Consider the following 16,979-nt stretch of genomic DNA (forward strand, 5'->3'; position numbering starts at 1 on the left):
ACGGGAAAAAATAACTACCGAAAGTTCTCCTTGTGAATACAATGGCGGTAAACGAAATTGAAAATTCCAATGGATCAATGATCAATACAATTAGGTGCTGGTGTTCATATTTATATTTTTCATTCTAATCCCTATTAGGGAAATACAATGTGACAACCCTAGAATAGAGTTATCAAATTTGTCTATAGTTGTGAACAAATAACGATAAAAATGAGCAATTACACATTATCGAAAATAATCACAATAATCACATAAATACGAAAATATATTAATTAATTTAAATAAATAAAATTGAATTTGCTGAACATACGTCAAATGCAAATAATCTCACACGAACAACTAGAACCGTTGTCCAACGAACACCTGTGTCCTGTGGAGTCACTTAATTCATTTGGGGTTGTGTTGCCCCCTACCCCACACCCTCAAACACACACTCTCTCTCTCTCTACGTGTTCTTTCATTTTTATAGTTAAATAATAATTACTATTTATTTATTTTTTTCAATCAAATAAATATATATTTTTTTACTTTTTTATTGTTTTCTTTTCCATTACCATTTTCTATTTATTTATATCTAACCCAAACACAGCCTGCATAGGAGACTCATTTTTTCTTTGGGTAAATTAGATGTATTTCCCCTAAGGTATGACCTAATTATATTTTTATCCGTGAGTTTTGAAAATTACACATACCTCCCATGAGGTTTATTCTAAGTAACGAAAAAACCCAGTCCGTTAACTGATGGCTGAAAACATTATAATTGTGTTTTAATTGATCAAAATGCCCTCATCTTCTCCAAATCATCTTCTTCTTTTACAAATGTAGTTACCCAATATCACCACCACCACCACCACCACCACCTTCACCGACCATTAATAGTACCATCACCGTCACCCACCATTAACACCATCACCGTGGTGCAGCCCCATTTTGAAAAACCCATTTTCGAATTAAGTACCTAACCAAGAAAACCTTTAAATTTAAACCCATTTTGAAAAACCCATTTTCGTATCCCAAACTTCTCACGCCCTAACTCCAATCTTGCTGTGATATACTTGCTTGAAACCAGAACTGTTTTGTAGCTATCGCCCAGCTTGATTTCTGGAGTTTACTTTTAATATTATAATGGGTTTTGGGGCTATGGTGGCATGGATTCAACAGATTCATTGGTATCCTGGATGAGGGGCTGCAACTTTCTAAAGAGCAATCACCTTCCCGTGCTCTATTTCCATTGGGAGGTAGATGATGATATATTTCAATATCTCACCTGTACAATAATCCAACAACAATGGAGATGGCGGTAGGGGGAAAGATGTTGTTGTGAGTAACTCAATTTAACAATAGAAGAGAAACATGAAATTAGAATTTGAAAATGGAATCTGAAACTGGGTTTTCTGAAATCATACTTGCCATAGGACTCTAAGAAAACGTTATCAAAATCAAATTTTGCAACCACAGAGATGATCAGAACAGAAACCACGATGGCTATGTATGGAACCAGATTTGAAACCCAGTGGCTCGTAGGGGTAGGAATTCAAGAAACTAGAAACTAAAAGAAAGATTGAATTTTAAATTGAAAACAGAACCAGAATTTTACAAGGATGATAATAGATGTGGGAAGGAAGGAGATTCTCACACGAAAGAGCTCATCAGAGGTTTTCTTGGTTAGGGTTTTCAAGAATTTCTACAAATCGAATCCTAACTTAGGGGTATCTCTTAAGGTTAGGAATTTTATAGATTGGGGCTAGGGCTAGAGTCTGTCCATTTGCCGTTTGGGAAGACGAATACCTTGGGGTGAGTTCTTTGGATTGAGGGTTTTAATTAGATTAGCTTTCAGAAATGAAAGGGGAAAGGAAAGTGATGTCAGCTATGGTGCAAAGAAAAGTGGAGCAGAAAAAATAGAAGAAGATTAGGAAGAAGAAGAGGGTGGTGATGGTGGGTGGCAGTGCTAGTAGTATTAAGTATGAAGAAGTAAAAGAGGAAGAAGAGAAAGAAGAAAAGGGCATTAGTGTCATTTTATCCTATCAAAGGTATATTGGTCATAACAGGACTTAAAAATTGCTACGGATAGCAACTAACGTGTACGGTTAACGGATTGGGATACCCCTAAGGGGAGATACGTTTAATTTTTTAAAACTAATGGAAGAAAGTGTAATTAAGACATACCTTAGAGGAGGTACGTGTAATTTACCCTTTTTCTTTTGGGTAAGGGCATAGGAGCTTCTTACCAAAGGAAAAAGCGGCATAGGGAACTTGGAAACCAACCGAAATCAACTGTGGGCACTGCTGGTCTTTAGCACTGGACTGCCAATTTATTGGAACGATTTGCTCCACGGCTCAAGTATCATCTTCTTCCTCTTCTTCCCTGTAAACTGGTGGCTGGAGCATTGGGTTAGGGTTTATTTTCTCATCGCTTATCCTCATTGGGGCTCTATCCCCCTCTCACTCCCTCGTCTTTGGACTTCCTAAACCCTGAAGTTCGTATAAACGAAGATTTTGATGGGATTTTGTTTGCTTTTTGTGGGTTTTCTTTGAACATTATAATCTGTATTGGATGGATATGGTTCTATAGTTTAGAAGAAAGATGGCTTTTTGGTGTCGGATTAGATACTCTAGGCTCAATAGCCTATCCTCTCGATGGAAGAGATGTTACTTTCAGGCTCCTGACGTTAGGTTGGCAAATTACATATCTGGAAGGAACATAACCCAGGTTTCAAGGAGAACTGATTCCTTTTTCCGGCATAGATCGGGCGAGCTGTACGACACTGTTCGGTTTTTCGCGGCACCTGTCCAGGTATTCTTTGGTTCCGTTTCACAATTCCACCTCCTACCTCATCTGCTGTTGGGGATTCATTAGCTTATTGTGATTAACGGAATTTCAGGCTAAATCTAAGGTGGAAGTGAAAGACTCTGGTGGGCCTAGGATTAATGGCCAGATTACTGCTGAATTTATTAGGCTCGTCATGGATGAAGGTAAATATATTATAACTAATTTGGATGCGTTAGAAACTTTTATCCGGATTGAATTATTTTCCATGTTATTGTTGAAGCATGTGTCTAGATTCATGGTTGTGTTAAAATTTTGTGTAAACATTGTTATCTGTTAGATGCTTCTTCAAAAAAAGAACAAGAGAGTATGCACCAGAGTCTAGAATCTAGATGTTTGCAAGTGGAGTGAATTTTCATCCATAACCATAGAGAGGCTGAAAGTTTGTGGTTTGATTTTCTGATGTTGACAGTCTATTATGTCCGAAACAGATGGAGCGTTATCATAATGCATTTGGCCCCCTTTATGTCATGCCAGCATGAAGCATTGTGCGCTAACTATAGTTTGTTATCTTTTAAGTACTTCGCTGTTGTTAATATTTTCTGCTGGGACCTTTAGTAGGAAATTCGATAGACCTGAAGCCTGAAATCTGTTCTTTGGATTTTAGAGTACAAATTTTTTGACAGGATACTCTTATCCTAATGTCCTATTCAATAAAAAGTTATATTTACTTGTGTCTGCAACAAGATTCCCATATCGAAAGGATGGACTAGAAACCTTACTTTTTCAAAGATTGGAGCTTCTTTTTGGGCTCCAACATTGTTGTCATCCAAACATTGTGAATTTGCTAACTCACAAATATTTTTGCTCATGCAAATATGATTTAAATTAAACATTTGTAGCATGAACTTTAAATTATGGAGGAACTAGAATTATAATTAGATCAGTTCCATCCAATGTCTAATGATGCAGAGCAGAAAACATAGGAACTTGAACTGCATTTTTTATTGGATTACTCTTGTTTCAGGTAACATTTCTTTCTGTATAAATATTTTAGGGTTAGTAATTCACTTTTTGTGTTATTTTTTAGTCTAGTTTATTATGCTTTTAGGTTTAGCTTATTCTTAGTTTTCAATCATCTTTGTTGTATTTTTATTTTGAGAAGTCAAAACTAAGTATTGGTGCTATTTCCATCATTTTTCTTCAGCCAAATTTATGTTGGGCCTAACTTTTCCATGTTGAGAATTAGGGTAGTTTTGTCATTGCTATTTTGGGTTTTTTGGGTTCTATGTAATTTTCTATGTTTTGAGTCTTTATTTGTTAAGTTGTAATAGGTAAGGGCTTAGGGGTAATTTCCTAATAAACCGCTAACCAACTTACCTTTTGTACTTTGACTTAATTATAAATAGAACCCAAGGCCTGCGATAGAATCCATCTTCTATCGCAGGCTGCTGCTTCCTTCTCACGGCAGTGTGCTCCTTCCTTTTCTCTTCTCTTCTTCTTCTTCTTTTTCTTCTGCTGGTTAGCTAGTTCTGATTTCTAACATGGTATCAGAGCGATACTAATCAGCTGAAGGATCTTCTTTCATCCCCTTCTGCTGATTTCTCTCTCAGTTTTAGTTTCCTGGTGTGCAGCCATCTATTGCTGCTTCTTTTGTTTGTTGATGGATTGAAGACTCCATATACACATGAATGGAGTATTTAGGTGTGATAATTATTGGTGATTTACTGACCATCCATTGAAGTTTCCATTGGAGGATGGAAAGTTACAGTTTTCTACATCGATACAATTATGTTTCTATCCTCAGAAAATAGAAACAAGTGAAGATTCTTCGAGATTTTTGCAGCTCTTCTGGTTCTGATTTTTTGAAGTTTGCTTGTACCAGACTAGAGGAAGACTCGACCTGATCTGTTTCCTGTTCTGGTGAGCTGATCGACTGCTTCAGAATCTATTGTTTAACACCTGTGGATGCTCTGTTTTCTGGGTATTTTTGAGCCACATAGTTGGCCTCACAGTTTCTGATCCAAGTGGTTGCTTGGGCTGGTCTTTTGAGGTTTCATTCCCCCCTCCAGGTACTTGCTTCGATCCCTTTTTCAGCCTCTTTCTCCCTGCTGATTGCAAGTTCTGCAAAATCACCTCTATTGCAGCCGGAAGTGCTCTGGTTTTTTTATTGGTTCCTGGATTCTACCTCTATTGGGACTCTTTCTTTATTTTTTTCTCTGCTGCCTATTTCTCTGGAATTCTACAATAGTTGGTGCCTTGATTGTGTGTGGTTGTGGCCTCCTCCTTTATTTTTTTCTCTGCTGCCTATTACTCTGAAATTCTGCAACAGTTGATGATTTGTTGTGTGTGGTTGCTGCCCCCTTGTTGGCTAGCTGTTCTCTTGTGGTACTTTTATTTGACTGGTTTTATTTTCCCTTTTGGTGCTATGGGAGAGAATAAAAATAATCCAGTAGTTACATCTCAAATTGACAATGTAAATGTCACTATTACTTCTATCAAGCTGAAAGGGAGTTTGAATTATTTGTTATGGGCTCAAGCCGTGAAGGTTTATATTATGGCCAAGAAGAAACTCAAGTATCTTACCTCCGATTCACCTAGTTCTGATTAAAAAGATTATGAGGATTGGATGCAAGATAATGCCATTATTTTGATTTGGTTATGGAACTGCATGGAACCAGAGATTGCTGCAAACGTGATGTTTCACACCATGGCTAAGGGTGTGTGGGATGATTTGAAGGATACCTATTCAAAGGAGAAAAATATGAATCGAGTCTATGACTTATATGAGAAACTTTTTCAGCTCCGGCAGTCCAACAAGCCTCTCCAAGACGACTACAGCACTTTTAAAGGATTTGTTGAGGAATTAAATGTTTTTCAGCCCCTCACCACCGATATTGACAAATTAAAAGCACAGCGGAATGAATTTTTTGTGTTTAAATTTCTGGCTGGACTAGATTCTGATTTGAAATCTGTGAAGGGACATATTCTTGCTAGAGAAACTGTTCCTACTCTTGCTGATACGTTTTCCCACCTACAGCGTATCTCTTCTCCTAGAAAAACTGACTCTACTCCCAAGGAGAATTCTGCCTTTGTGGCTGGTCGTGGACGTAACTCAGGGGGAGGACATGGTGGTGGTGGTGGTCAGCCAGGTGATAAGCCTTTTCGGAAGTGTACTCACTGTGGAAAAATTGGTTACACGGTTGATTTTTGTTGGGACAAGCATGGCAAACTTGATTGGGCACCTCAATCTGCCAATCATGCAGTGTTTGACGGAGGTAGTGATGGTGCTGCCCATGGTGATCCTCTACAAGTTTCCCTACTAGGTAGTGGTTCTACCACAACTCCTCACCATGATGATCTCTCCCAGATATTGCGGCGTTTACAACACTTGGAGGCATCCAGTCTTACATCCACCGGGCCCTCATCTTCTTCTGCAACTCTAGCTCATGCAGGTACACCTGCTCTTCTTACCACTACTACTCCATCCTGGATTATTAACTCTGGGGATTCTGCTCATATGACTGGTGAGTCACCATTATTTACCACTTATTCACATACACATTCATCTTCACCTGTTATTATTGCAAATGGTTCTTCTACTCCAATTTCTGGGCATGGTACCATCTCACCTACTCCTTCCATGAGTCTCTCATCTGTGTTACATGTCCCTCAGTTACCGTTGAATCTTCTTTCTGTCAGTCAAATAACTAAAGCTTTACAGTGTTCTGTGACTTTTTTTCCTTATTGTGTTTTTCAGGATCTTCACACGAGGAAGAAGATTGGTGGAGGGTGTGAAAAAGATGGACTCTACTACCTTGACCATTGTGCTCCTGCCTCGTCTGCCGCTGCTGCTGCTGTTGGTGGGGTGTCTCCGTTCCAGTGGCACTGTCGTTTAGGTCATTTGTCTTTAGTTAGGTTAAAGTTGGTATTTCCTTCTTTTAAGTTTATGCCTCGGTTAGAGTGTGAAGCCTGTGAGTTGGGAAAACATCAGCGTGCCTCCTTCCCTTCTCGTACTATGGCTCGTAGTTCGTCTTTATCTTCTTTAGTCCATTCGGATATTTGGGGTCCTTGTCGTGTTAGGAATTGGAGTGGTTTCATGTATTTTGTCACTTTTATGGACGACCATTGTTGTCTCACTTGGTTATACCTCTTGAAGGATCGTTCCAAGTTTATATTTGTATTCTAAAATTTTTATAATGAAATCATAACTCAATTTTGTTTACGTATTAAAATTTTTTGTTCTGATAATGCTTTGGAGTATGTTCAACGTGATATTTATGCTTTTTGTGTTTCTCATAGAATGATTCACCAAACTAGCTGTTCCTACACTCCACAACAAAATGGGGTGGCGGAACGTAAAAATAGATATTTACTTGAGGTTGCCCGCACTATCATGTTCCATATGCATGTTCCAAAGCAATTTTGATGTGAAGGGGTGCTTACTGCCTGTTACCTAATTAATCGAATGCCTTATTCTATTCTTACCGACAAGTCTCCCTTTTCCATGGTTTTTCCTGGTCCCATTTTTCATTTTCCTTCTCGTGTTTTTGGGTGTATTTGTTTTGTTCACAATCTACATGCTCATTCTGATAAACTATCTCCCCAGTCAGCTAAGTGTGTTTTTCTTGGATATTCTTGTACCCAGAAAGGGTACAAGTTTTATGACCCTGTCACCAATAGGTATTTTGTTAGTGCTGATGTCACTTTCTTTAAGGATCATTCTTATTTATCTTCCTCCTCTTCTGTCTCTGAGGATGAGTGGCGTGTTGATACTCCTCCTCTTGTCCCTGCTCTTGTCCCATTCCCTACACCACCATTGCAGGTTTATCAGCGACGTGACAGGACAGTTTCACAGGAAGAGGTTCCAACGGCTCCACTTATTTCACCACCTCTGTCAGCCTCTTCGTCGAGTGAAGCTCCACCTTCTTCTTCAACTGATGACTTACCTATTTCCTTGCGTAAAGGTACTCGCTCTTGTACTCAAAAGTCTATTGCTTTATATTCTGTTGATAAGTATGTGTCCCTTTCTTACTTACCCGCTTCTATTCATACTTTTGCCTTGTCCTTGTCTTCCAACCGTATTCCCAAAAATCATACTGAGGCTCTTCGTCTTCCTAATTGGAAGAAGGCCATGGATGTGGAAATAGATGCTGTCTTATCTCGTCACACTTGGGAGTTTGGTAGATCTACCTCCCGAAAGGGAACTTGTTAAGTATCGTTGGGTTTACATAATCAAATACCTTTCGGATGGTTCTGTTGAGCGGCTTAAAGCCCGTCTGGTTGCCCAGGGGTATACACAGACTTATGGTGTGGACTACTTTGAGACATTCTCTCTTGTTGCTAGGTTGAATTATGTTCGCCTACTTATTTCTATGGCAGTTAATTTTGATTGGCCCTTGTTTCAATTGGATATTAAAAATGCCTTCTTGTATGGTGATCTTCATGAGGAGGTGTATATGGAGCAACCTCCTGGGTATGTTGCTCAGGGGGAGACTAGTATGCGGGTATGCAAATTGCAGAAAGCAATCTATGGCCTCAAACAATCACCCAGAGCGTGGTTTGAGAAGTTCAGTGCCACAGTTGTATCGTGCGGTCTTTCACAATTATTCTGATCATTTTGTGTTTGTTCGTCATCGTAGTGGCAAGTTGGTGGTTCTGGTTGTGTATGTTGATGATGTTATTGGTTCTGGTGATGATGTGTCAGGCATTGCTGAGGTAAAAGCTTACTTACAACAGAAATTTCAAACCAAATTTATGTTGGGCCTAACTTTTCCATTTAGTCTATTTTTTTTGTTGTTTGAAAGAGGTTCTTGATTACTCTTCAAGTGAGACTAGATCTTGTAAATCCAAGTTGATTTGGGAGAGTTATTCCCATAATTGATAATACTAGCAAGGTTTTAGTGTATCACAGTATTATGTTCATATATTAATTTAGGGCAAAAGAATGCTGCTTGGTCGTATGGATCCTGTGCCTAGACACAGGAGTGCGCAAAATTACTATCCCCTGCGAAATAAAAAATCGCTTCTATGTTGATATGCCTCTGCGCACGTTCTCATTGGCCCCCATTCTGGCCCAGGGGCTACATGACCAGGCAGCAACCTCTTGCCCATTAATTTAATAATGGATTCCAGATAATGTCTTAGTTACAGTATTGAGTTGGTTTTCGGGGCAATTTTTGCCACTGGCTGACTTGTTCTGGTCGTGTACCGATTTCGATTTCTATTCCTTATTGTTTTATTCATGGTTGCATAGGTTTTGGGATTACTATGTTGGTCTCATACCTTTTACAAATTTTATTCCCCATAAATAAAGTTAAGTTAAATCGATCAGGATTGTTATATTTTTAGTTGAATCTTATCTATCGAAAGAATAATTTTAGTTTAATTTGATTTTAAGGCTAGAAAGTGGGGCTAATGCATAGATGTTAAGGTGTCCAGGCGCCCTTTGCTGGTAGGGTGCCTTAATTGTTTCCCTCCTCCAACGCCTAGGGTCGCCTAGACACCATTACAACTATCAACTGATGTCTATCTGATGCAGATCCAAGCATCCACAAGAAGAAGAAGCAGCCCTAAGATTAGGGCCAAGTGTTAGGAGCCTTGGTTTAATTTTTAAGTTTCCATACTTAGTTTATTTGTCAGTCTAATTGTAAATTTAAATTGAACTGGTTTAGTCCATGGTCCAATTTAAGTGATTTAATTCTATTGGTTGTTAGGGGATCTTTTTATTTAAGTTATTTTAGCTTTTAATTTTAAAATGTCCCACCCCTCCACGATTTTGTTAGAGGGAGTGATTTGTTTTTGTAATAGGAATCAGCCTAGTGATTCACATTCCTAGGCTGAATAGCATTTAGGCCATTGGCCTCCAAATTATAAATAATACAATTCATGGGAGGCTCCCCCACAATTCAGATTTCAAAAACTAGCTTTCTGCTTGCTGCCTTTGCTGCTGCTGCCTTGTTCCATTGTGAGTGTTGCCTTGTGGATCCTATGAAGGTGATGGGATTGGTGGATCTCCAATCGACTCTTTGCATCTTGTAGATCGGGAGGACCTAATTCTAGTCTTCAAGCTGCTGCCATTGAAGACCTGCAACTTCAAGTAAGTATTTGACATTATTAGCCATTACCCTTCTTATTCTAATCCTCTAAACCTAGCCCCATCGATCCCCCTTGTCATCCACTATCAAAGCCCATCGATCCACTAAACCCTAGATCATCTACATCTGTCCAGCCCTATTCCATCACCCAAATCCATCAATATTTTAACCTTAGCTCCTTTACATCACCCCCTACACTCGACCCTAACTTCTGGCCCATCCCATCAGCTAAACCCTAATTCCCCTCAACCTCCATTAAACCCAAAACCCTAAATTACAAATCCATCACAGCCAACCATCATCTAACCACCAAACCTTGGCCGAGTGACCTTCTCAGTCTCTAGAGGACTCGACCTAAAGCCCTAGCCCTAACTCCACCTCTAAATCCTAAATTCCATCACTCTCCTCTTTCCCAAAACCCGAAACCCAAAACCCTAATTTTCTGTTTCTGAATTTCTTACTCAAACATCATTAAACCTAACTCTTTAGATTCCCCTAAACCTGCCCAGCTTTACCATATAAGACACAACCCTATTACCTTAACCCTAACCCTAAACTTGACCTAAAACCTCAATTCTGCTCCCATCGAACCAGCCACTCAACAAGTCCTGGTTGCTTGGCTCCTAGTAGGTCGCCTACCTATCTAGGACTACATTACTATCTCCTCCCCTTATAAATTGTAATTATATCTATTTGAGAGGGTAAAATGCTTTTAGTTCTGCGTGGAAAAAAATCTGCTGGTGGATGTCCAAATTTTGGAGTTGGATTCCTTCTATCATCTTGAAATGGTCTCAAGACCTGTTAGTGGATTGTGGCAATTCATTCTTGTAGCAATCAATTATTTTTTCTCTTATTGTAAAACCCTAGCATTTCTATATGATCTAATTTAAATGTTTTGGCCCTAATGGATATCTCTAATTACTGTATTTGTATTTTCCCTTGTGAGTGTCTAGTTTTCTTGATTGTTCCTTATTTAATTTCAATTTTGGTTAGCCTTTAGTTGTTCTTCATTATTCACATCATAAAGCAGTTAATGGGGAGAATATAGACGAATCAAATATCTGAAAATATTTATGGTGATGGGTGTGTTGCAGTATACAGTTACTGCTAACTGCAGCACGATCTGATTAATGTTTGTATACATTTGTAGGGCATGCAATTGTCTCGAGGCGTGAGGCTCTAGAACGTGCAAGGAAGCTCAAGCTTGATTTAGTTGAGGTAAAGTTATATAATTACATATACTTTTCACTTGCAACAAGGCATCTATTGGGTGGGTGGGTGGGTGGGTGGGTGGGGGGGGGGGCGGGAGGACAATCACTTGCAATTACCGAGTCGAAGTACAATACTTTATTGGAAATGGCATAGAGCATTTGCAGAAGCCTTCTGTTAAATGGCCACCTCCCAATCATCCCACTTCAGTCATTGTATCTAACCTCTCTATAATCCTTCTTCATACCTTTTTCTTTGCATTGTGTTATTCTTATGTTTAGAAGTTAAGTTTAGATGATACATTTCTAAGGGTGTCTGCTTCCTTCTTGGGAATAAGTATTGATGCTTTATCATGGTTCAAGATTTCGCGAAATATCGCCGATATATCGGCATATTTCGGAAATCTTGAGCCTACCGAGACGAAATGCTTGGTCGAAATGAAAAAATACAATATTTCGACGATATTTCGTGAGATATCGGTGATATTTCGAGATATCATGAAATATCGTCGAAATATTCCTTTATAACTTAAATGGCTCACGTGACCATGGGTTTAAAGTTCAAATTTCGCAAGTCTCAGTCGATATTTCGACTAAGACCTGCATAGAGCTCCAAATCCTTCATTTTTTTTCCTCTTCTTCCACTCTTTCAAGCATCATCCAAGCATTGTTCATCCTCATTTTCGACGGATTGTCGCCGGAAACACGTTGGAGCCTCATCCGGAAAACTAAAGGCCACATTTTGACTTTATTTTTTATTCATTACTTTGTTTCAATTTGTTATTATATCTTTGAGTACTTATATAGTTATACAATGTGTATTTAACTATTTTTACATCAGGGTTCGATCTTATACTGTCAATCAAGGGTGCAAACCCAAAACCCCATTTTAAGTTCACTTTTTTGCAATATGAAGGTTTAAATGTGTTTATTTAGCTTAAATAAGGGTGTACATGAAGTATCAGGCTTTAATATGGCCAAAAACCCACCGAAATGGACTGCCGAAATATGGCAAAACAAATACCATATTTCGACGAAATTTCGGTACATTTCGGGTATTTCGGATATCTCGGACAGCCCGAGATACCGATATATCGCGAGATATTGAACCTTGTGCTTTATCAATGTTCAACAACAAAAACATAGAGCCTTTCTAGCTGCCTCACCATTTTTCTGCCATGTGGACTGATAGTTTGTCAAATTGACCTTTGATAGATGAGGAATCTCCTTCGGATATGCCACGTCAAATTTTGTGCTCTATCTCAACCGTATGGTTCACCATTTATTGGGGTTTTCCCTTTGTTGTTTCAGTGGTCCATGTTCATAAAACCAAGTTGACCAATTCAAACAATTTTCAAAATATTATTCTCACATGTGACCATGTCGGATTGGGCTAACATTAGCTCATGATTAGATGATGACGCAGTCAACATCCACGAAATTTGAGTGCCAAAAGCCACTGTCACAGGGAAGAAAATGATTGCCTAATGCAGATAGTCTGTTGAATTTGTCAACAGATTTGAGTGAGGCAAGGTTTACCCACTTGTGTTGGGCCAGATAGCAGGTTAGCCAACACCAGTTTGAACTGGCAATGGAGCCTTAGCATCTTGGCTCTGGGAAATTGTTAGGAGTATTTTGTGGGTTCCTTGCACTTTGGAGTAGGTGGGAAGTTAACATGGTTTCTAGAGCACCTAAAGGCTAGGGTGTAGAAACCAACAGAAAATTCCAGAATCGCAGGATAGAAGGAACAAACCAGAATTATGAGAAATTAAATGTCAGATGATCAGCAAGTTGGATCTGGTTAAATTTCAGGTCGGGTGGCCTAACAGTTATGGAGAATAAAATATTAAAGAATGAAAGAAATCCAACGTTCTGATTTTAAAATATGAATGTGTCCTACTTGGAAGATGAAACTGAAATTTAAAATAGAAAATTGAGAAATCGATGCAGGGTTTTACGGGTTCAAAATAGAAATTTATAGGTTGGATTATTACCAACAATTTACCAGAGAACATATCCATAACAAGCAGTAACTGAATCCAGTTTTAACACGATAAGATTTTGAAGTAGTTCAGTAGAAACAGGACACTAACATAGGATTTTGAAGAAGTTTAGTAGAAACAAGACACTGAATTCGATCAGATGAACTAAGATCTGGTTCAACAGTGAATTTGATGAACAGTTTGAGCAAGCGGATATCAAGATATTACTCAGAAACTAACCCAGAATTAACTCAAAACTGAAATTGGAAAGGATATAGAAATCACAGGACAGAGAAACAGAAATTCTGATCTGTTAACTGATGAAGGAATAAAAAAATAAGAAGGAAAGAAAACCGATTTAGGAGTCTAACTTGAATCACAAACTTGGCATCTCACTAAGGTTTTCCTGCATCTCTGATGCAGCTCAGAAAAAGAAACTGCTAAGAAGATAGAAAATGAAGAAAAGTACATGATAATAAGGGTCAGAGAGGACCACTTAACTGTGGGTCTCTTGGGGACTCACTCAACCTAAGTGTGGGACACTCTCACCACAAGAGAACCTCAAACTCACAATGGGGACTAACCATAGCTGATGTAGGATGAAACCTAGAAACTAAGTTCTCCTATGAAATTAACAATGCTAACCTAAGGTTGATGCAAAACAACCCTAAAGGCTGTCTAATTTGGACTGGCAGCAACATGCATAACATGCATGCATGATAAAGCAACAGTTATGAAGACAATGAACAGCATAAATTCAGGGTTAAATATGTTTGATTCAGCAAGGAACCAATTAGGTTACATTGTAATCAGTATCAGGCTGCATTCAAACAAAATGTTATGCAAGAACTTTCAAGAGTCTGAAAATTGCAATGCTACAGCAGTATACGAATCGACCAACTTAAATGTTTCAGCAGCAATTTTAGTCTAGAGTACTCATTACAAGCAGGGAATATAACCTAGAAAGAAGAGCAAGGTAATAGCAGACGAGTTCTATTTTGAAGTGTAACAGGAGAGTATGCAAGATGTCTCCCTTAATTCAGTAGGCATATCTTCTTAACAGATTACATGTGAGAAAAATAAGAAAATAAAGAGGGTAAGTACTGATTTCAGAAATCATGGGGTAGGGAGGATAGATAAAGAAAAGAAGAAAAATTAGAGAAGAAGAGAGAGGGAGAGAGTTTCACGCAAGTGAGAGAGAAGGTTCCGTTGAATGTGTAATTTTCATTCTACAACAACACTTACAACAGTGCCAAAATGGGCTCTAAAAGAGGGAAAACAAAAGGGGGAACTGTGGGAGTGGGGTGGTTACAAAAGTAGTTAACTAGTTACCACTACTTAAAAAAAAAGAAAAATAAATAAAAACAAAGGGGGAATGCCAAGTCGTGGGGAAGGGGAAGTCGGACAATTACAACATAAAAAAGAAAAGAACACCTCTCCTCACATACGCCAACACTGAAATAGAAATAGAAATGAACAGAAACAGAAAATATTAATAAATAAAAAGCATAAACAGAAATAATAATAAATAGAAATCAGAATTACTAGCTAATACTAAAGACTAGTGCAAGTGGGGTCCACAGACTATGCGCGAGCAATACGGTAACTATGGAACTCGTCGTCAATCCACATTGAAGCAGTGGATGGCTAAGATCTGCGACTCCTCCTCTGGTACACCCTGAATCCTCGATCGGATGGTATGATGTCCTCATCAATGGCACACTCACAAGTTCCAAAAATACAAGTTATCAACTCTACCTCTTCAAATCAAAAGATACCGATGTAGGACAACACAAGAAGAAGAAGAGGTCAAAACACTGTTTACGTTACTATTCACATGAACAGTGTCATAGCCCATGTTTTGCTTTTGTGGAGATATTTTTTAAAAGATTTTGTGGGCCCACCAAGTGGAGAAAGATTCTATCCTAATGCTGCCATAGTTTAGGTTCTATTTTCAGTTTTAGAAAGTATATTAGGTAGTTTCGAATTTCAGTTTGGTTCTATTTTTGTTTCCTTGCTTGTTTAGAAGGCTGATTTATAAAGCCTTAGTAGCTGCTGTGAAGAATCCCAGAACCTGTAACCAGTGCCTGGCAAAGAGAAGAGAGAAGAGAGAAGAGAGAAGAGAGAAAGAGATGGAGAAGAAGAGAGAACAATGGGAGAAAAGGGCTGATAGAATATTTCATCTACCGTACCAGCCAACATATATTTATATTAAACCTAAAACAGAATTACAAAAGGAATATAACTCTTACCTATTTAAGCCTAAAACCTAAACCCTAAATAGAAGCTTACATAGACTAGGAAACTAACAATTAAAGACATAAAGAAATAAAGGAAACCAACCACGATAAGGGGACTCCTCCTATCATATTACATATCTTAACACTCCCCCTCAAGCCGGAGTATACATATATCAAAGGAAAGCTCCAGCTGTAACCTGTTCAAACAAAGACAGATAAAGTGCAACTCCAATGGTTACACAAAAGCCCCTAAAAGTGCAGCTCCAGTGGCTACACAAAATCTCATAAAAGTGCAGCTCCAATGGCTACACAAAAGCCCATAAAAGTGCAGCTCCAGTGGCTCTACACAAAATCCCATAAAAGTGCAGCTCCAGTGATTACACAAAATCTCATAAAGTGCAGCTCCAATGGCTACACAAGCCTATCTCGAGGAAGGCACTCCAACAGCAATCACAAGTCATTCCGTAGTCCCAATTAGACTCACTCCTGAGCTCCAAACACATAAAAAAGTCTCAGATAAAATTGCTTGCGTAGACATAAGACATCTTCAATCTCCCCCTCAAGTATAGCATTACACGTAAACAAATAACGATCAATAATCAGCATCTCAAAGGATGGGCATCTCAACAAATCTTATAAGCAAGAGCACCGAAAAATAAGATCCCAATAAATTAATCTTCAATCACGATCAGCCACATATAATCGCCAATAAAATAAGCACCCCTCATGATAGCAAACAAAATCCCAAACTTATGCAACGGGGTCCACCAAAGCAAGATTATGGCAAATTTGTAATTAATCCATCAATCCCAATGCAATCCCAGACTTAAACCAAATTATTGATCCACCCAAGAGAGGTAAAAGACAAGTACAAGGAAGTAGTGGCAATCTGGTAATTAACCAGAATTTTCAAGTGGCTCTTGGGTAGATAAATAGGGGAATGGCAGAATGGTAAAATAACTGAAAGTTGAAAAAGAATGGCATAGCTGTAATTTGGTGAAATTCAGTTCAAAACACAATCCAAGCCAAAGGGCAAACTTGGAACGATGAAGAAGATAAGGGTAACTTGTAAAAAACTTGAGCAGAATGGGTAATAGTAAAGTGTAGAGGCAAACTTGGGAAGGAAACTAGAGAAAGAAAATGATAAAGACAACCGTCCCAGCAAGGCAGCAACTAAGAAATTATAAACCCATTTGAAGAAGGGACAACTCACGGAACAGAAAGCCCAAAAAGTAGGATTCTTCAAGTCTTCAACCTCTCAGTAAAACCAGAAAAGATACGATTCCAGCAAAGGGAGATTAAACAAAAAAACCTACAACTCCAAATAGAAGGTCGAAGATTAAACAAAAAACCTGCAACTCCAATCTGGCGTTAGGGCTCAGAACCAGATCTGAGTTCCAACTGGTTTCTCACAACAAACGAAAGGGGAAACAGAAACAAATCTATAGCAGCAATCAAAGCAGAAAATCGATCCTGGAAGGTAGGCCAGCAGCAATCGAAGCCGTATCAAGTAGAAGTCGATTAGAAGGAGAAGCAAATCTCAGCAACATACTAGATGCAACGATACAAATCAAATATGAAATAGGAATCACTGGCAGCAACATCAGCTTCGATAAGAGCATTACAAGTGCAAATCAATTCAGCGAATCGATACCCAGATAAGCAAACGAAAACAGTGGCAGCCA

General features: G+C 38.6%; 1 protein-coding gene across 2 annotated transcripts in view; it reads left to right on the plus strand.

Annotated features, from left to right (window-relative positions):
* Positions 1 to 2,318: 2,318 nt before the first annotated feature.
* LOC122661889 (translation initiation factor IF3-1, mitochondrial) overlaps positions 2,319 to 16,979 on the plus strand; it is a 45,127-nt gene continuing 30,466 nt past the window's right edge. For both annotated transcript variants that reach the window (XM_043857403.1, XM_043857404.1), the window contains exons 1-3: positions 2,319 to 2,794; positions 2,883 to 2,973; positions 11,015 to 11,082. In XM_043857403.1, the coding sequence (XP_043713338.1) occupies positions 2,585 to 2,794; positions 2,883 to 2,973; positions 11,015 to 11,082 (369 nt within the window). In that variant the 5' untranslated portion in view covers positions 2,319 to 2,584. The remainder of the gene's footprint in view (positions 2,795 to 2,882; positions 2,974 to 11,014; positions 11,083 to 16,979) is intronic.

This window comes from Telopea speciosissima, chromosome 5 (assembly GCF_018873765.1).
Source record: "Telopea speciosissima isolate NSW1024214 ecotype Mountain lineage chromosome 5, Tspe_v1, whole genome shotgun sequence".
Lineage (NCBI taxonomy): Eukaryota > Viridiplantae > Streptophyta > Magnoliopsida > Proteales > Proteaceae > Telopea > Telopea speciosissima.